This window comes from Anguilla anguilla, chromosome 4 (assembly GCF_013347855.1).
Source record: "Anguilla anguilla isolate fAngAng1 chromosome 4, fAngAng1.pri, whole genome shotgun sequence".
NCBI lineage: Eukaryota > Metazoa > Chordata > Actinopteri > Anguilliformes > Anguillidae > Anguilla > Anguilla anguilla.
The window spans coordinates 31,345,467-31,367,077 of NC_049204.1; the positions used below are offsets into that span (position 1 = coordinate 31,345,467).

The following is a 21,611-nucleotide window of genomic DNA, read 5'->3' on the forward strand; positions in this document are numbered from 1 at the left end:
GGAGCTGGTGATTATGACAGCGACTGTGTTAATTTATTTTGCTTAATGAATAAGAGCGTCAACTGTCAGAACCATCCACATGTTCAAATTAACATGTAGCTATAAAGGACATTCCACAAAATTTGTGGTTTAAAGGAAAATAATGCTTTCACAAAATCAAAAAATTGTCAGAAACACCCCCATAAAACCTTATACCATTTTCAGGTAATGAAATGTCATGTGACGAGAAGTCAGATTCCAATGGAGATTCTTCTTTGTACTATCCCAGATCTCTTGTACACTACTTCTGAATGTGCAATGGAAATTTTGACAATAAAATAAAGGTAATATTAGGACAATTAAATGTTTTTTTTTGATTGAATCTAAATTTGTGGTGTAATGATGTCCTACCTTGTTGTCACACTAAGCAAATTCCCTTTACTTAGTCATAATTAAGGGTCATTTAAGCTCATGGCGACAGTTGAAAGTATAGGCTTTTGTCTTTAGCCTGAAGACTGTCTTGCAGTACATTTTCATCTTATTATGGTTATAACATACCAGGAGAAGTTTATTAAGACACTAAGGAACCTATACGTGCTATTAACATGATATTCTTACAAATACCAAATGAAGACATAAACCTGAGGGTAGCATCTATTCTAACCATTTAACCATAGATCTAACCATAGATTTTTCACAAGGCATTCATATATTTTACGTTTTGCTGTCTTTTATAAAAAGGCAAATTTGTCAAACCTTCCACACAAGAGTAACAGTATAGATAATAAAAGGAATATGCTATTTATTTTTATTTTTCACATGGGGTCTTGTACAAAACAAATGAAGTTTAAACATAATTGTTGTATTCTATTTTACTTTTTAGGGTCCATATACCTAAAGCATGCTGACGTATGCATTTGTGCATTAAATCAAAAACCTCTTTCTTCACACATTTTTGCGTACTGTGGATGTTCTGGATAGTACAGTGTCCAGTATTCTGAATATACTGTGCACCAAGTAAGGAGTGTGAATGTAGACCCAGCATACATTAGCATTCCACACCAATCTGAGAGAAGTACTATCAACACACCACACACACACACAGACACACTCACTCACACACCTACACACACACACACATATCCAAAGGCCCACTCATAAACATATACACTCACACACACGTGCACTTACTCACAAAACATGTGTGATTTTTTGACATAAAAGCCTGTATCTCTGGCCTGGATTGGGTTCCTGTTTGACATGTTGCCAAGCACTTTTTGAAAGGGTCATGCACAGACCTTTTGGAGGGTATATGCTGAAAATAAGGTGCAGGGGGCATGGGGGTAGGTAGCAATCACAGACAGGGGGGTGGGTTGAGGGAGATTGAATCACAAATTGCAATTGCAGACCAATTGCTGCAGCCAAAAGGGCATGATTGCTGTTACAGGGCATGGGCATATGCTTCATATTCTCATGTCTTTCTGTGCACATGTCAGATGTTTAACATGTGTGCCTGACGCCTGGAAACCAGAAGGCCAAAAGCAATCCATTATGTCATACAGTAAGAGCGTATCATGTGCACTTGCACTCTTGGAATTTTTATGCATGCATTTCAAGCCCCTGTATGTGTTTTGCATTCAAACTTTCTCCAATCTATTGATTATTTAATTATGACCATTTCTGACTGTAGGCTGTATGAGAAATAGTTTAATGTACCGTTCTAATGAAAGTACAATATACACAGCTTCTAAAGTACTGGCTTTCATTGTAAACAGGGAACGTACCCCAGAAACCATTTCATTTACCGCTTTAAAAAATTTGCTTCAGATTGGGGTGATCTGGGTTTATGAACCAGGGCAAACATTTGTATTCCCTCCCCACTTATAGTAGTAGCTGTTTGAGGGTAGTGCCTGACAGCAAGGGTCACCTCAGACCATGAAACCTTCCCTGAGGATTTCCTCTCTGCTTACTCATTGCAATGAACAGAACAGCTATTCCCAACATCTGCTGAACACATCTCTTTGGTAGAAAGAGTCTCTCAGCTGACAATTTCAAAACACTGAATGTTCACCTTGTGCAAACTTGTTCCACTGTAACCTTGCTTTTGTCATTATATCATTAATGGCACTCTTACCAACCAAAGAGAACCAAAGGCAAAAATCTGCATACAGGAAAGACAAGCTGACAAGCGAAGAAATGCCATTGCAGATAAGACCACAATTTAGCTATTTGGCCAGGCACACCAGTGGTGAATTGGCATAGGAAGAAGGATGCTTATGTTTAAAGGAACATCATACTAACAGTAAAAAAAATTCTGACTTGGTAAAATAAATAAATAAATAAAAAATAAAAATAAAAAAAACTTTTCTCTGAGCAATTCTATTAGTACAAACAAAACTATTTCACATTTTTGAACATTAAATGTAGCTTATTACCCTACAATAGATTGGCAGCCTGTTCAGGATATATTCCTGCCTCTCATCCAGTGCACGCTGGGATAGGCACCAGCACCCACCATGACCCTGCCCAGGATAAGCGGGTATAGATAATGGATGGATGGATGGATGTAGCTCATTATTTGTGTTGTTTATTTTATACAGCCAATAAATACAACCTGCACATCTTTATCAAGTGTGCCAAAACCTAAGACAAATTTGGTAGAACACAGACAAGCACACTCAACCCTTTCCTTCCCTGTGGGGCTATGGGCCACCACTAGCACCAACTAAGTCAGAATGTGATTACAACCTCACTTATTACCTCAAGTGAATACATTGATAGAGTTGCAATAAATCACACCAGAAAATGACGTCACATTGGTTCACCTGTAAGCACAATAGTAGACTGTAGCTATGCATCATTTCTAAACAAATGATTAAAATCTCAAATCATCAGTATTCATATTGTAATTGAGGCAGGATTTACATCATTTTCGAAGTGCTCAAATTTAAATAAAGAAGTCTCCACGTAACATGAGTTTGGTCATCTCCACACTCCAACTAATGAGCTCATTAGCTCATTAGCTGAGTCCTGGCCATAAGCACTACTTTTCTTCGATATATATATATGTGTGTATACACTTCAGCTCTCATCTCCTGTCAATATTCATGCATGATGATATTTGCATAAATTGTAATGTTCATAGATTGATAAATACTGACTGCTGTGAAGAAGCACTTCTTATTGCCTTGCGAGATCTGTGCGTTATCCGTGTGGTATCTAAAGTCCAATCGTAATTTACACTTATGTGGTTTAGGCAATGCATTTGTTTGGTTTAGAACTTAGTGTCTATACTGAGATACGTACAAGCTGAAATAGGCAAAATCGGTCGGAATATTTGACAAGATCAAGATCCCTTCGGAGCACAACATTTATGCCTGTTTTGTCATGATTTATAGAATCCTGCAAAGTATGATTTCAAGAAAACAACAGTACCTCAAATAAGTATACTTTTTATAACCAATATACGTGAGGCAACATAGAGTGGCTGAATAAATTATTGAATGAATTATGCCTACAGAATTAATTGTGAAGTTAATACAACGGCCTAATGGCCAGAAAGTGGTCTCAAAAAATATTTTATGGTACAGTACATGTAATCATTTGAGACTATTTTATTGCTGTAATGCTGATTTATACTTCACATAAATCTCTTGGCTGGGCTCAGAGCTTCTTTTTTTTTTTACATGTTTCTGTCACTGGCTGGACAGCTGACAGGACTGGCCACATGTAGTCCCACTCCTTCTTTTTAAACTCTCACTGCTGGAGCCTAGAGTGGGATCAAATGTCCACTGATCCTCCCCTCACCTGTGAAATGTCAGAGTGGGCCAGCCTGAAAAGGAGCATTGTTTCCCCAAGCGAGGAATGCCCCGTGTTGTCCTGAAGAAAAGACCTAATTTGGGCAGGAATTTGGAGGCTTCTTGAGAACACATAGAAGATTGGTCAGTGAAACCCTCAGTAGACAATGGATCTTTCTTTGAAATAGTTTTCTGTGCATCATTTCAGATGGTCATTCCTCATTTGCAATGAGGGAATTGTGAATGTTGTATTTTTCAACACTGTATATTTTTATTTATAAGTAAAAATTGTTTCTCAAATAAAATTTAAAAAATGAAACTGCAAGGAGTATTATATCTTATGACTTGGAAAATTAGTGATGTTCTAGATACACCCTAACAGTACAGAATCACTGGACCAAAGCAGTGAAAATGAGTACAATTGCCTTGGGACATGGTTTTAAAATGCCTCAAAGACTTTGTGGTCCACAAGATTTTACCAATGAATCCTCAGATCTAAGATTACAGCCTATATATAATTGACAGTTATGCTTCCAAAAGCTACATTTTTGCATACATGTAATAATATATGTTTCCTGTTGTGCGCAAAAATATTTATCAAAAGTCCAAAGGTTTTCCAAAGATGAAACAACTGTCTCAGAACTCATCACTGTGGAGATGTCAACCAGCTTTGATCTCAAGGTTTGTGTTCTCTGACCCAAATTTAAACGAATGCAACTGAAGACAGAGAAAGCCAGTACAGCCCGGAAGGAAGCAATGGAGTCCAGAATTTTTCTTGGCCATATGCCAGTTTGAAAGCCACTTCCTGCTGAACCACACACTGTCAGCAGAGAGACATGTGGCAGGGTAGGTGAGAGTCAGACGCTGCTTTAATACATGCTCTGTTATGACACAGAGGACCTACTTTAAAGAAATCACCATTGTTTGACTGCTTTTTAAACTACAGTATTAGTATGAATTACTAGTACTAGTTACTAGTAATAGTGATTCGTCAAAACGTCATGTGATATACAGTTACATGCACAAGTATTGCAACAGTGACACAATTTTTGCTGTTTTGTATCTGTACACCAGCACACTGGATTTGAAATAAAACAATACATAAGAGGTTAAGGTGCAGACTGTCAGCTTTAATTTGAGGATATTTGCATCCATATCGGGCGATTCGTATCAGAATCACAGCCCCTTTTGCACATAGTCCCCATAAAATACATAAAATCCAATATGTTATTTTATTTCAAATCCAGTGCACTAAAATACAGTCAACCCAACAAAAATTGTCACTGTCCCAATAATTTGCATTTAAATGTATGCACACACCAACCCAAATAAAGTGGTCCCATGTCACATTATTCTCTTGAAAACACTGACTAAAATGGTTGCATCTGCATTTAAACAGTAACTATGCGGACTTGGGACAATTAAGCATCACTTGGAGTGAAAGGAAAGACTGGATTTGGCTTAGCTGAATAAGGAAAAGCCATTTTCAGAGGTCAAGCACATTTACATGATGAGAAATATTTCACCTTAAGGTGGGAGTAAACAATGCCGCATTTACTGTCAGACCATTACAGTTTATTTTGTTGCTAATAGTGACCTCTGTTGGTAAAATGTTATGTGACATGTTTGGCAAATTATTTTTCCTTGTCTTGTTCAGAATTTAGAATTTAGTGCTGTCATAATGGGAGACTTACATTAATGATGACGAAGATGAAGGCCATGTGAAATGGTTTTACATATTAAGGTTAAGTTAAGATTGCATGTAGTCTATGGAAGTCACTTCAATTGTGAAATATTTAAACAAATTCTCAGATTGAAATACTTAATGTGAATTAAGAAAACAATTGATAACTAACTATACTTGATAGAGCATATTTATCTAATAGATGATACAGCTTCCACAAAGGAACATAATTTATTTGAATGTCACTGCGTTTAGTCCACCTTCTTGTAATTTTAATTCAAATTTAAGTTTGCATCATTCCAATTAAGATTCGTGAAGTTCCAAAATTCTGAACTGACTCCTAACATGACCCAAAAGTATGTTTTATATGGCATTTAAAGATGAATTGAAATGCATGACGAAGGAATAACATGATACACGTTATAATGCAAGTCAATGAGGACGGTTCTTTCAGTATTTAAAAGCAAGTAAGCTAGCCACAAGCTAAGCAGTATGTTGTTTGGCTGTGCAAGAAAAAATTACTGTTTGAACAAATGAATAAAGGTCAGACAACTTCCTGAAAAAATCCTTTATTAATTGAACTTAGGATGCGTCATAGCCTATAAAATAATATTTAAAAATACATTCGATCAAGGCTGTACAGGTATGCCTCAACCTCTCCGTCTACCAGCCACTGACCCACCGTACTGTGCTGTGCGAACGCCGGCGTGCCCTGTGTTTCAGGGGATTTTTGATTGACTTTTACTTTAACCAACGAGAGTGGCCGAGTAGGCGGTCGTATCGTAAAGATCCAAACAGCTGCTCCTTAGGCGGAAATGAAGGTAGTGCGACTGCGTCAATGCACCCACAACAATCTGTAAGTTCGAAAACCTCGCGGTTTGATTTTTGTGCTAACAGGGTAATAGCTGTGCATTCAATTACTATCCAACTAATGTTTAACGTCGTTTATGTTAGCAATGGATTAACCGTTTAGCTTGCCATTCCATTTCATGTTTACTGCTCTTGGGTTTTCTTTATGTTTAGCAAGGTGGGTCGGGAGCTAGGTAGCTAGGCAGTCAGCACTGCTTTGTGTGTGGCCAGAATCTGAAGCTAGCTAGTCTGCTAACGTTAATTCTGAAGTTACGTAAACTAACTTTAGCTTGCTATTTCTGTGAGCAACAGTGAGAAACGCACGCCATGCAACATCACCTATGTTTTCGACGTGTATAAGGTCAGCCATCATAGCCAATCAAGATGACTATCATTTGTTTGACTTAACTTAGCTACTTAGCTCAGAGTGGGCACATTCATCGTGCTAGGTAGATGGCTACTTCTCTATTGCCTGCCCTGGTACGTTAACTGTTTGCTCTAATCACTCTAAACATAAAATGCTTTTTAAATTTATATTTTAATTAAAATAACACCACACTATGTCGATCACACAGCATCATGATGGCTCACTCAATGAATCAGGACGAGGAGCTGGTGCAGACGAAAAGAAGCAAGACCCTGATAATACGGCACCTACCTGCAGAACTGACCCGGGATGAAAAAGAAGATCTATTGAAATATTTTGGTGCAGTTTCAGTGAGGGTATTCTCAGACAAAGGGTTGCTGGTATGTCAGATAAGGTCACGTCAGTGGTTCAATATTGAAATTATGCTATTTACTGATATGTTTCTCTTTTTCTACTGAAGTTTGTGTTTGGAATTGAATCAAAGTCGCCCTTATTATGAACAATATTTGCCCACTTGTCCATCTGTAGTGTCAAACCTTTTTCTTTCCCCTCGCAGAGACACACAGCTTTTGCAAGTTTTTCAAATGAACGAGCAGCAGCGAAGGTACAGCCCTTAGTGCAACATCCTTTTATATAGACATTAGTATAATGTTACAAAGTCATAATGAGAGTGACAGTAAAGCACTCTTTAATTTCATTTAAGGCCTTGACTAGACTTCACCAGCTGAAGATCCTGAATCACACACTAGTTGTTGAGTTCGCAAAGGACCAAGAAAGTGTCACCGTTTTGAAGGATCCTCCAGTTTCAGACAGGTATTTTCCATTATTGTGTTGAAAAATCAGACATTCAGTTGGCTGTTTCGCAATTTGCAATTTCATGTCCCTTTGAGGATAATCACATAGATAAACTACATATGGTGGATGATGGACTTGTGTTTTGTAATAGTGTGTATCATTTTCTTTGTAGTGTAACTGAAAATAAGGACGTACGGGTAAAGAAAGAGCAACAACAACTGAATATTCCCTTAATAGAGATTGGAGCTGCACCAAGCCTTGGGTGAGTGAATGCAGCTATGCACATGTACTGCTTGAAGTTGTGCTGATCTGAAGTGGCCAACCTGTCTAACCTTTTAGTATGGATCCCTTTTACAATTTTTCATTTTTTCCATGTTCTGTGATGACAGGGGTTGGTTGGTTTCTCTATTTAATTGTAAAGGTAATGTTTTTTTTAGCTAGTTCTGTGTGTATAGCCAAATTAGACACACGAGCATAGCATCTAAGACCACCTTTTGGTAAAGAATGAACTGACTTTATTCTTTGTCAGAGCCATGCACCTCCTTTACAGGTCCAACAACTGGGTCCTTATACGGATTGTTATGATCATTACCACAACTGGTTTGAGATCTCAGTCTTTACAAATATTTACTTTTTTCACACACATTGATTTTTTTTGAAGTTGAAGGTTTTTTGGATTTAGGATTTACATTATTGCTAATCTAAAGTAAACTTGCTCCCCACCAACATGCTATGTGAGAAACTAAAGCATACAGGGCTCAATATAGTGTAAAGCTCAGCTATGCTAGTGATTGGGCAGGTGCATGCTGGTTTTCCTGCATGCAGATCTCTTACCAACTGCGTTTCATACAGACACACTTAAAAATGTCTGAAATGAATACATTTCAAACTTTTCCAACCAACATACATATTTATTGCTACTCCTATTTTTCAGTTTTTCTTACTGGTAGCATTTCACAGGGACTGCATGACCCATGAAGTATCACTGCTTATTTTGGATTTAAAAAATATCTTTTTGACCTTACAGGTTAAAATTTCAGACGAATCCAAGTCTGAAATATTTATACCCACCCCTTTCAAGTGGAATTCTGACAAACATTACGCATGCCCTTGTGAGTGTACCAAAGTTCTATGTTCAAGTGAGTAAACACTTTGTGATTTTTGCATGTGATGTTTCATTTTATGTTTTATTTATTAGTTTGTGATGAATTTGAACCTGTGTTTTTGCACTTAGATATTTTCTGCATGTGTGTATTTGTTTATGAGAGGCTAAATGGAGGCTATTTCATACTATTGGAAATGTAAAGCTAGCACAGAATGTAGAAATAGAGAGACATCACATTGAATTGTAAGAAAATATTTGAAAATGTCATAACTTTTGTTGTTTCCAGCGACTTAAAGATCAAATGGGAAACATTTGCTTTAACGTTTCTTAAACTTAAGAGGAAGGCATGAGTTATGTCTAAGATTTACCCAGAGTCAAAGCTTGCCCATATTTGGTGCTCATATGATTATGATGGATGCATTTCTTATGCTGTCTTTTGGTGGTGCTAGTGTATAACTAAGCATATGTCCAAGACTCTGAATGCCAGCATTCTCATCGTTGCTGTGGGTTTATTGACATCTTGCTTTTTGCCAACAAAAGAATTCATTAACTTTGGAAATGAATCAAGAAACCCATTCGCTTTGAATGTTCATAATGAGTTTTTAAAAAAAAATCCAAATGGCGTTTATTGATGAACAGGTTCTTCACCTGATGAACAAGATGAACCTCCCCGCTCCATTCGGTCCTATCACAGCCAGACCCCCCATGGTGAGAGCACATGGTGGTAAATGTCTGAGTGAAATGTCATAATTAGTGTGGCTAGCAGTTTCCTGACTGTACTCATTGTCTTTTCTCCACCAGTACGAGCCGATTCCAGCTCCACCTCCCCCTATGCCACCCTTGCCCCCAGAGTACCCCCCACTGCCTGAGGAGGAGATGGAGTTTTCCAGCGAAGAAGAGTCTGAGTATGAAAGTGATGACAATGAGGAGAAAGAGAGGTTAGTTGGAATCCATTTGTTCTTTTCTTTAATGGACCTTTTGAGTAACATTTAATTGTTTATGAAGTACTCTCAGGTAGTAATAAGGTACATGTCAGAGTAAGCATGCTGAATTAAAGTTTGAAGTAATGTCATTTTAATTGAAACATATATATATATATATATATAAATATGAAATAAAATTCAAAGGTTATATTGACACGCATATAATAATACCAAAAGGGTGTTGTTTTTGTAATAAAACATTGCTGGCATATTTCTATGTGAAACACTTTTTGAAGGAGTGAGATTTCATTGTAGTTTGGATACAGTAGGTCATGAAGAATATAAATTTTCTATTAAAATGAAACTTTTCTTGTGTATACAAATCGGTTTCATTTTAAAGGTGGGTACTGTAAGTGGGTGTTATTTTATACAATACTTTGTTAGTTGCTGCAGATCAGGGTTCCTCAACTACATCTTTCTGGGCACCAGATTGACCATTACCATTCAGTTTGGTTATAAAAAGAGATTCATAACCAGTTTTGAAAAGGTTTTATGCAGTTTTTTCCTAAAAGGACGTTATAAGGTTGCACTCTCTTCTCACATGTCTTTCTTGTTAATGTAACCATATAGTGAACCTGGGAAAAACTCATCAGCTAAACAAGAATTTGAAAACTAATAATTCTATCAAAACTATACTATGGCTTATACTGGCTGTTGTTTGTAAAACCATTTTATGTCTGTATCTGTTGTTAACAGGAGTCTTAAAATAGTCTTAGGAGAATTTATGTCACAAACGGGGAAGTGAAATGTAAAAATTTCTGTAGGAATGTGTGAAGAATTTACCTGTCCTAAGAAGTTAAAAATAAAAACGCAGTGTTTCAATAGGAACAGTGACATCTGCATTTAGATCTATGGGAAAGACATCAGGAGATAGCTAGTATAGTGTTGCTATATATAAACCCCTCATTATGAATGCACATTTGAGTGTTCAATGGAGCAAAATCAATAGGCACTGGTCTACAGAGATGTGGAAAAAAGTGATATGGTCAGATGAGTCATCCTTCATCATATGCTCGACAAGTGGGTGAGAACGGTACACCAAGAGAATGGTACAGGCCTGAATGCTTGACCCCTACAGTGAGGGGGTCCGGTGGGTCTGTTATGCTGTGGGGTCATTTTCCTGGCATGGTTTGGGTCCACTTGTCCCCTTAAAGTGAAGGGTCACTGCAAATCAGTACAAAGTTATTCTGAGTGATCACCTTTATCCTATGATGAAATATTTCTATCCTGATGGGAGTGGTCTCTTCCAGGATGACAGTGTCCCCATCCACAGGGCACGAGGGATCACTGAGTGGTTTGATGAGTATGAAAATGATGTGAATCATATGCTATGGCCTTATTAGTCACCAGACCTCAACCCAGTTGAACTCCTATGGGAGATTTTGGATGAACGTGTTAGTGCTCTCCACCACCATCATCAAAGCACCAAATAAGGGAATATCTTTGGTGTTCCATCCCTCCAGTAGAGTTTCACACACTTGTAGAATTTATGCCAAGGCACATTGAAGCTCTTCTGGTGGCTCGTGGTTGCCGAACACCTTAAGACACTATGTTATTTTTTCTTTAATTTGTTACCCGTCTGTGTGTGTATATACACTCACCGGCCACTTCATTAGGTGACAGGAGTGGCACCCGGTGTGGTCTTCTGCTGCTGTAGCCCATCTGCTTCATGGTTTGACGTGGTGTGCATTCAGAGATGCTCTTCTGCATACCTCGGTTGTAAGAAGTGGTTATTTGAGTTACTGTTGCCTTTCTATCAGCTCGAACCAGTCTGGCCATTCTCCTCTGACCAATGCCATCAACAAGGCATTTTCGCCCAGAGAACTGCTGCTCACTGTATATTTTCTCTTTTTCAGACCATTCTCTGTAAACCCTAGATATGGTTGTGTGTGAAAATCCCAGTAGATCAGCAGTTTCTGAAATACTCAAACCAGCCGGTCTGGCACCAACAACCATGCCACGTTCAAAGTCACTAAAATCACCTTTCTTCCCCATTCTGATGCTTGGTTTGAACATCAGCAGATTGTCTTGACCATGTCTACATGCCTAAATGCATTTAGTTGCTGCCACGTGATTGGCTGATTAGATATTTGCGTTAACGGGTGCAGTTTGCAGTTGAACAGGTGGACCTAATGAAGTGGCCGGTGAGTGTATATATTTATGCATTTATTTGTCCAAAACACCAATGCAATAGAAATCAAGAGCAAAAAGACTGGCAAAACCTGCACCAACCACGCTGCATTCCTCATCTCCCAAACACCTCTCCTCTTGGCCTGGCCTCTTATAGAGCCCATAATTAGGTAATAGGCCACAGCTGGTGCGATAACAATGAATCACAGCTACGACTATTCCTGTCTGTAGGGCCAGTGCTGCCCCTTGGTGGACAGCACCCCAATTCCCTTCCTAGCAGTATATATATATATATTATTTTTGGCTGGACCGCAACAGCGGGGCCAGCCCTGCAAACGTGAATGTCTGTGGCTGAGTGACTGAGCGAGTGATGAAGTTACACCATTGGTCGGCCAGATCATGTGTGTTAGGTCCAGCCAAATACTAGGTTTTGACCTGGTCTTGTTTATTTTTTACTAAGCTTGCAGTGCTAAACTGAAAAAATACTTTTTTTGATACTAATAATCCTGGCTCACAGGATACAGGGCTTTGTTTATATTTTTATATAAAGAGTAATAGTAGCAGGACTCAGCCTTGTTTCTCTATTTAATAAGATGAGCAACCCTGTTCTTTTGGTTCAGAGTGCATGCCTGGATGTTGCCTGTCTGTACTCTTACAGTTCAGTTTTCTTTCAAAAGGCACAACATTCTCTGCCCATTCATTTTCTATTTGCTGTAATCAAATCAGGGAGAAAACAGAGAAGGGTAATGGATAGAGAAGGGGTCACAGCTTCGAAGGTACCATGTTGCGGGATTAAATCCCCAGCTGTGCGGCAGGACTCATGGGTATAGGGGTTAAGAGTCGGCCAGCCTGTCTGTCAACTGTGCTGCATGTTTAAGCATTGTCATGAAATTTTTTTTAAAACTACTTGTTCTTTGCTTTCCATCACTTTCACCTTTCAGCCATGTACGTGCCCAGCCATGTTTCTTGATGTTGTTCTCTCCTTTTCATTTCCTAAGGATGGTTAGATTAATGGGGCTGGTGAACCAGCCAATCAAAAGATCTCTGGGGAAAAAAAGGTCCTCCACGAGGAAGAAGCCCAAGTTAAAAGACCTCCTTTTTGTTCCAAAAACAGATTCACAAAGGTATGTGAAGTCTCATATTATATTATAAACGGTCGATAATGTGCCGTTTGTGAAAATAGGCTGGCGCATATATATATATGTATATACTGCGTATAAGATCTGATCAGTCTGTAAATATATATTTGTGTGTGTATGTGTTTTCTGTGAAGAGTAGATTCACAAGGATACTGGCCCTGTAGCAAGTTAGCATGCAAATCCGCTGTATATGATATAAGTTTTTAAGTTGAGTCCTGCTCCAAGTCATCTGTAGAAAAATATTAAAATAATATAAGCTGCAGTTAATGCTTGGCCCAGACTACAGTACCAACATAATCTTAAGATTGCGGTATGGCTCGCACTACCTGATATCCTGTCTTTTACATTTTTGTCTCGCTGACATAGTGGTGCACACACTTAACGCCGCGGCACAGATGGGGGGGTCACTAACTGCAGAACTCTTCACTGGATTTTTGGCCATGAGGGATGTTCTTACTCCCTTGTCTCGTGAGAATAAATGTGAAAATCTGACACATTCTGCCGCTACACACAAAGCAGAGAGACTGATTGAGCAGTCTGCCCAAAGTCTGAGATTTCATAAATGAATAAACAAAACAAGAGTTCTGCTGCTGCTTTGTCACTCTGATCTATGAGTCTGTTGTCTTGCCTCCCTTCCATCTCAAGCATCCATGCAGAATGGGAGTGCTGGGTTTTTCTAGGCATTGATGCTACTGGCGTGCTATGTTTTTTCCCAGCTTCCTCCACATGGCTTTCTTGCGAGCTCATTGGCTGTTCTGGTCTGGGACGTGTTTGAGACGTGTCCAGATTGCGTCTCTGACCTGCTTACACCTAGTGATGACCTATGTCGGCCATGGAAGCTGACATGGCTTCAATCCGCAAAAGTTGTCCTAGAGGCTGTGTCATGGCTAAAATCATACGTGAGCCCAGCTTTAGGTGCAGGCCATGTTATCGAAGGACAGCTGGCTGAAAAGATAGCAAAAGCTGAGGCTGAAATTGGTTTTAGCACCCAAAACCGATACTAGATACAGTGAATATGACATTGATGGGGTATATAATTTTTTGGAAAGCTTGCTAGGTATGAGATGATTTCCAGTAACCTTGTCATCGAGCATGCTCATTACCTCAGGCTATTTCAAATAAAGGTCCCTGCTTTTCTCATGCTTATCCAGCAGAAATCCATTTACTGGAATTTTTCAAGAACCGTTACTCATCCCAAGGGATTACTTGCTCTTAGTTGAACTGTAAACGGCAAAGTGCGAGTGTCTTGCCTTCCACTGTCTGAATTTTGGTGCCAATCTGTAAAAGTAATCCATTCAAAATGTTTAAAATTTATGAAAGAACTGAAGTTTCGGAGTGTCCGGGGTGGGATGTTAGTCACTCTCTTTTCTTCTCTCTCAGTGGAGCCATCGCTGCCCTGCAGCCCTCTGATGTTTTTGAGCAGCCACAGCCTTGCGGGCAGAAAAAAATTGAGTTCCACATCTCCGCTGATGTTTCGGGAATCCTGGAAGGCGCCCCTGATACAGAAGTGGAAAAGTCAGAGGAGACCGAGGGTAGATTTGCGAGCATTTTTTTGCTGTTCTGATGAATGACTTTCGTATTCATATTCGTTTTGACACACAGTAGTTCACTAAGGAAAGACAGGTACTTTTTTACCTGCCATAAACACACTTACACATGTGTAGGTTAATCAGTTATCAAATGTGTAGTTTCCTTAACATCAATTAGGAATGAAGAATTAACTGGAAAAAAGTTGGCCTACACAGTGCAGCTATTGTATCATGACTTTTCACTGTGGCGTTTTAACCTGTGTGATGGGAAATGGTTCCCAGGAATAAGGACCACAGGTTTATAACCAGAGCATTGTTGATTTGAATTCCAAAGTGTATTCAACATCTTTCATGTGACATGTCAGATCTTATTCTGTGAAAGATGGACAGTGCAACACTTGCATTCTCTCATTTCTTGTCTTGTACATTTTTCTGTTTCAAGTACAGTATTTTTGCAATAGGAGAATACATGTATTTAGTAACCATGCATAAGCAGTTGCCAAATGCATGAGAGATCACACATCACACATCACAGGTTGACATGTTTCATAAATTTTGCGTACATTTGATAAACAGCATATTTAAATGAGGAGAAGCAGATATGGGATAAAGGAATAATTTGAAAAAGGATATAGTCATGTAGGGAGAGTCGGAGCTCTGGGGAGAATGTGAGCTCTGGATCTGTGAGGACTTGTGATTTGTAGGGGACTATGGACAGGTCTGCTGCATTTCATAAATCTGTGTGTGTGTGCGTGCGTGCGTGTGTGTTTGCAGGTGCTTATGCGCTGCCTGCGATTTTGAAGGGTATGTTTTCTCAGCTATATTTTGGACAAATGGTCTGAAATTTTGATAAGATACTTCTGTACACTTCAGAATTTTGTTCTTCTGCTGCTATCAGCAGTTATATCATCAATGAAGACAAGTGAGCCAGTACCTGCGGCCTTCACACTGTGCGCTTGCCATCACTCTGATACGATTGAATCTTGGTCTCATCTGTCCACAGGACCCTTTCCCAGAACTCTGCTGCCTCACTTAGGTACTTCTTAGCAAACTGTAGCCTGGCTGTCCTGATTTTGTAGCTAACTAGTGGTTCGCATCTTGCAGTGTAGCCTCTGCAGTTCTGTTTGTGAAGTCTTTTGCAGATAGTTGTCACTGACACATCCACAGCTGCCTCCTGAAGAGTGTCTCTGATCTGTCAGACAGGTGTTTGGGGGTTTTTTCTTCATTATGGTCATCAAGTGTAGATGTCTTCCATTTCCTACCTTTCCCTTTGTGATTACTGAGCTCACCAGGTCTCTCTTTCTTAATAATGTTTGGAACAGTTTAAGCTATGTCTCTGACTTTTTACATTTTTATTTCTCAGGCTCATAATGGCTTCCTTGACTTTAATTAGCACAACTTTTTAATACAAGCTGATAGTATGCACTTTAACTGAGTGTGAATTGTTTTATTACAAATCTAAAATTGAGTACTGAACCAAATCAAGGAAGAAAAAAATCTTTTTAAAAAATTTTTTTCCCCCAAACATTATGGAGCTATTATCCATTTCAGTACCCATATGTATAAACACTCAGATTTGACTGAACTTACCTGAGACCTCCTGAACCTGTCTTACCTGTAGATAATGCTGAGAAGGACAGCACAGATGAACCAGGAGATGGCTTCGGGAAGATATATCCCACACCGCAAATGGCACAGCAGGAAGAAGTCAGTGATGAAGATGATGATATCCCTTCAGAATTCATCTCCAGGAGAGAGCTAGAGAAAGGACGACTCTCACGAGATGGTAACAGCCAATGCTTGCTCTTTCTTCCTCCCAAACGCAATATCATTAATGTACGGTGGATACTGTGCGTACTAATCCTTGTGATTAATCACACTCTGCCTAAAATATTGCAAAATCATTCCACTTGGTGCTAGACTGACATCAGTCTTATTTCTTATACCTGCAAGTTATTTTATGTTTCTTTCACAACAGAGATTAAAAGGATGTCCGTGTTTAAAAATTATGAGCCTGGAGAACCCACATGCAGATTGTACGTAAAGAACATTGCAAAGCAAGTTGAAGAAAAGGTGGGTATCTGTATTAATAAAACTGAAAGAGCCACATAAAGTTTGCACCAGATTTCTAAAAAACTGTAAGTTGTTTGATTTTTGCGGCCAGGAATTTATATAATCACTTGATGGTCACAGTATTTGGCCAACAGCTTTCAGAAGAATGCGGTTTGAAACCACTTTTTTGCCTACATGATCATAACTGCTTTTCTTTTTCTGTTCAGGACTTGAAAAATATTTACGGAAGATACATTGACATTACTTCGGAGGCAGAGAGGAATATGTAAGATTCTCTTGTATTTTTCATTGTATCAATGCACTAGACACTGGATATCATCATTGTGGTTGTTGTTATTCACATCACTGTAGCCCGAAATTCAGGGACCAGTGCACAGTTGGAGTGGAATAACTGAAAATGCATTGGCTCCAGTAGAATATTTTAATGGAGGTTTATTAATAATAATAGAATGAAGGAGCACGGCTGTATCTGCACACTGCAAAACACCTTGTAGACACAAAGGTCATCAGTGTCAAACGTATTTTTTCTGTATTGCGTACATGGAGAAAAATATGTGCAACAGTCTTTTCCTGCGTTTTGGTTCATGCATTTTCTAAACTGGTTATAAAGAGCACAACTTACAGGATTTTATTCCTTCAAAAAAAAAAATGGACTGTTAAAAATGGCAGCAAAGGGCTGCTGGGTGTTTCATTCGGGTTGAGGCACCACGCTGTGGTGCAATAATGAGCCAACCACGTTGGATCAAATCCAGACTGTGTCAGTGCCGACTGTGGCTGGTGGCTCCATAGGGTGATGCGCAATTGCCAGTTGCGTCACCCAGGGTGTGGGAGGGCTCAGTCTGTTAGGGGTCTGCGTTATATCGCTCTCCAGCGACCCTAGCCCCCCCTCCCCGCTGGTCTACTGAGTGCCCGTTGACTGCATGTCAAAGCCGCCTATGAAAGTGAACTTGTGAATAGTAATTACAGAAGGCACACAGCCCTCAGTACTCTTTCTCGCTCAGAAATAATTACATTTATATCAGAGGGAAATATACATTTTTGATCTTCTTTTTATACATTTGGAAATGTAGACATCTTTTTATTACGGATTAATGGATACTTTAAAGGCATACTATGCAGGATTTTTTTTAGCTTGTGCTTTCAATCAAGGAAGCCTTCTCCTCCGTCTTTAACCCCGCCCTCTCACCCCCGAGGACCCGACCGAGTCACTGACACACAAATTAATTTGAAACTACTGGTAAATTTCTCCCATCCATTACTAGGACCAGACATTACATTGTCGGGACCACAAACCAGTCATGTACAAATAATATGAAAACAGAATATTCTGGTCAAAAATCGGACATATGGCAACCCTATCTGGGTAGCTAGAGATACTTACAGGTCCACTCCACGTCGCTTTTCATCCCCTCTGTGACCTTTAGCTGACGTCACGGACGAAAAGCAATTCCAAGGTTAACTCTAGTTCAGGAATTTGCCCTGTTGGCTGACCTTTTTGCTGGCTCACTCGCTAGCTACAAACACTCTCATGACAAACCACAGACTCTGTGGCCACACCGACCTCCTCCCCACACAGAAAAGAGTTCCAGAAACATCCCAGACACATTTTAGAATAATACAGGTAATAGTGCACGAATTTGATGAAAGTACGCAAAGTATTTTCAAGGAAAAATCTTGCAAACTATGCCTTTAAAAGTAAGAGCCTTTAAAAGAGTTCATCTTCCACTGCACTTTGCACCTTTTATTTTTTACCAGATAATGATGAATTAAAAAAGACGTCTTGACATTTGTGTCTCAGAGGCATTTTGCTGTTCGGATAGCCCCACTCTCATTTGTCACTGACTTCTAGCTTTACGTACATGCAGTATTCAATTCTGATTACAACAAGCTTTCCCTACATTTTTGGTTCATGCATTTTGTAAATCGGTTATAGAAGGCACGACTTTCTTTACAGGAATGTATTCCTTCACAAAGTGCTGTCTCTGTTTTTCACAGGTTTGATGTCATTTTAATGAAGGAGGGACGTATGAAAGGGCAAGCGTTCGTGGGACTTCCAAATGAGAAGAGTGCAGAGAAGGCTCTGAGGGACACCAATGGATATGTGCTCCACGACAAGCCGCTTGTTGTGGTATCCTTTTTTAAGAACTATTTTCAAAGGCCCGTTCAAGTTTGTTCCATTAGAAAGCTATTTAAACAGTAAGGGTATAAGGGTATAATAGCAACCACTCTTAACAGTCAGCATTATGCTAACCAGACCTCAGGAAATAGCTTTCTTTTCTTTTATTTGACAATAATGCATGAACAGTGTTATTTTGTTATTGCATTGTTAGGAATCGCATTTATTTACTGCATTTATTGTTCTTAACACGAAACAGCAATTTGCCAGGTCAGCAAAACCAAAACAAGACACAAACGACCCAAAGAAAGGACAGAAGAAACGATGAACATGTGAGAAGCTCCCTGACTTTTAAGATTATAAATAGACAGTTTTCCAGGCTTCAGGTTTTTTCAGATTTGGTACAATAGTCTTTCACTAAGTTGTAATGCTGTAATAGATTTTTATTTGCACTGAAATGTTTTAAATTCATATTACATTCACATGTCACAGGCTGATTGTGCTTTGATGCTTACCAAATGTGCAGCTTTATTTACTTATTTTCCGCCCTTCTGTTTAGTTTCCACAGAGTCCTCCACTGATGAATGCTCCAGTACCTAGAAGGCAGCCGTGTAATTTAAGTATATATATAATTTACACTTCAAATAAAGTGTTTTTTTCAAATTTATTGATCTTTCATTTATCTAGCCATTTAGCAGTGCAGCCCTGTATTAAAACATTACAGTATTTTGTCCCAACTCTCCATTGGAATTTTCCAGTTCTGAAAGTGCAGTCTTGTTTCCATCCTCTGCCAATTCCAAAGAATGTACAGTACATGAATGCATCCTGAAAAATACTTGCAGGTGTCCGCAACTTCTTTTCTCTCTGTGGATGACCAGTTGACTTCCAGAGTGGGTCTGCACTACTGCAGTATGCTGTGGTCACTGGTAGACTGGGAGTACCTGATCACCCAGATTAGTTGCTATTGTGTTTTATTCCAATTGGGCCTGTTACATTTTTAAAGTGGAAGCAATGTGAAATTGGCTGATGGCAACAGATGATCTACGGCTATGTAGAAATTCTGGGAAAAGGGTAGAAAAATGGCCCAGAACCTAATGAACTTTTCTGTGAAATTCATTGAAGCAAGCGGATACGGTTTGTGCTGAGATTTTTCTAAATCTGGTATATAGAGCTATATAGAGCTAACTCGATCAGTAAATTAAATAAAGACCAGATTTCATAGATTTGTTCACTATACTTGCTACTGCTCCATAGAATGCCGTTGGCATGGTGACCAGCAGAACATCACTTGGTTTCACCGACTGCAAAAATGGAATGGCTTTTCATTCTTTCTCCTATTTGCACAATTCTCATCCCTGATCAGCTTGAACTGAACCAATTTGATTGCCTTATAATTAGGCTAACAAAGTTCTCAAGGTGATTTATTAAAATACTGATGGTTTTTGTAGAGGTGTAGAAATATGACTGAATTGTCTAGTAGTATTTTATCCCACCCTGAGTTATAGCATTATGATTAGTAGCATGACCAACAAGTGGTGCCTTTTGCTACTTCAGCCACTGCAAAGATTCTTCACACGAAGGTAATATGTTAAAGTAACCCTCTTTGATAATGATTAGAATCCAAAAGGGAAGCCTGAAATTGAGACTTCGTTACAGCTTGAAAGAGACCCGGATTCAGTCAACATTTATCATTAACTTTGAGACCCATAAATACCATAAATGAGTTCAGCAATCGCCAATGTGAAATGGTATCAGCATGCATGTTTACACATTTCATTGAGAGATAGTTAATGACATTAGGCATGGTGGATGTTGGACTATTGATAATGATCATCAGGATAAGCTATAATAGAAACATTAAAATAATGATAATCTCCACATTTCCACAAGGGTGAGTATTACTGCCACAAATGTAATTTAGAGAAAAACGGCAAAGAACAGTATCTGGGTTCTGTTTGCATCTAGTGATACTTTTGTGGTGGAAAGGAAAGCTATATCTGAACAGGTAACGTTTCAGAAGGTACATGAAAAGTGGTGGTATAATGTGCAAAATCAAGAGAGGAAGTTTCTGCATACGCTGTAAGCTTGCACAGTTCAGCAATGGATTTTTTTACTTTCTGACCAAACATTTCTTGACATGGTGAGGTAATGACCCTGAATCACTATAGGTGAACACTTCTGCCACAGTGGAATACTTGCATTATTTATTTATACCTATTCACAACTTTTCACTGCTACACTGTTGCTTGAATGTCCTTACCTAAATATGTGAGAAAAGGACTAGGCTTGTGTGCCCAGTCTGATTGGTACTTTCTGAATTGCACAAAGTGAAAAAAATTTCTTTGGTGCGGTGAAGACCATGGAACTCTCAAGTAAAACTGAAAAAGAGGTTGCACACACTTTTCCGATTCCGTATTTAATAGAAGGCTGCCTTCGTTAGGGCTTTAACACAACAATTGAAATGGACAATCAAGATCATGTGATGTATACAAACCTGAATACAATCATAGAATTAAGAAAGAACAAAAAGTGTTAAGTAATTATTCTATAAGGAAACAGCTGTCCAATATTTCTAAAATCTATTCAATAAGAATTCATTCCTAAAAAAGTATATATTCTGCACATACATCTTGGTAACAGCTGGTACCACTATAGTGATTTACAAATGGATGGAATGAGATGACATTCGATAAGAGTCATTACATGATTAATTACAAAAGAAGAAAAAAATTCTACTTTAAATTTGATTATGAAACAAGAACAACTTTTAAATTATTTTTCAATTATCTTTGTGATATTTTGTGTTAAAACATCACCTATCTGGTAGCAGCCTAACCAGTATCTGTTTTCTTCTTAACAGACATTCACTGAAAAATTCCAATAAATATATATATTAATCTCTTTGATGTACTGGACTGGTGTGCCTTCTGATATCAGAGCAACTGTCAAGTGCCAATATAATTGGTGTTTAATTGCACCTTATTGGGGCATGGTGACATCCCCAGCCGTATGCCCTCACACTGTGTATCTTGCCATGTTTCATTTAGAAATGGCACTGGGTTAGA

The 21,611-nt window shown here is 38.8% G+C and overlaps 1 protein-coding gene across 4 annotated transcripts; it reads left to right on the plus strand.

The window, feature by feature from the left end:
- The first annotated feature begins 6,244 nt into the window (after positions 1–6,244).
- Positions 6,245–19,213, plus strand: rnpc3 (RNA-binding region (RNP1, RRM) containing 3). Of its 4 annotated transcripts, none has more exons than XM_035416299.1 (16): positions 6,245–6,316; positions 6,885–7,056; positions 7,233–7,280; positions 7,380–7,489; positions 7,644–7,733; positions 8,499–8,610; positions 9,216–9,284; positions 9,378–9,514; positions 12,688–12,813; positions 14,209–14,360; positions 15,979–16,143; positions 16,336–16,430; positions 16,637–16,695; positions 18,426–18,558; positions 18,806–18,878; positions 19,106–19,213. In XM_035416299.1, exons 1-15 carry the CDS (start codon positions 6,276–6,278, stop codon positions 18,872–18,874), a joined length of 1,578 nt encoding a protein of 525 aa, XP_035272190.1. In that variant the 5' UTR covers positions 6,245–6,275; the 3' UTR covers positions 18,875–18,878; positions 19,106–19,213. The 4 variants fall into 4 exon arrangements, with proteins under 4 accessions (XP_035272190.1, XP_035272192.1, XP_035272191.1 ...); XM_035416301.1 differs by having other exon boundaries at positions 6,281–6,358; XM_035416300.1 differs by lacking the exon at positions 6,245–6,316 and adding an exon at positions 6,385–6,670.
- The last annotated feature ends 2,398 nt before the right edge of the window (positions 19,214–21,611 follow it).

Bases quoted from the DNA above. Each gene is read 5' to 3' on its own strand.
- rnpc3 (XM_035416299.1), top strand. From the start codon at position 6,276: ATGAAGGTAGTGCGACTGCGTCAATGCACCCACAACAATCT. The intron at 8,611-9,215 runs GTGAGTAAACAC...ATTGATGAACAG, and splicing joins TACCAAAGTTCTATGTTCAA to GTTCTTCACCTGATGAACAA. The intron at 14,361-15,978 runs GTAGATTTGCGA...TCTTACCTGTAG, and splicing joins AAAGTCAGAGGAGACCGAGG to ATAATGCTGAGAAGGACAGC.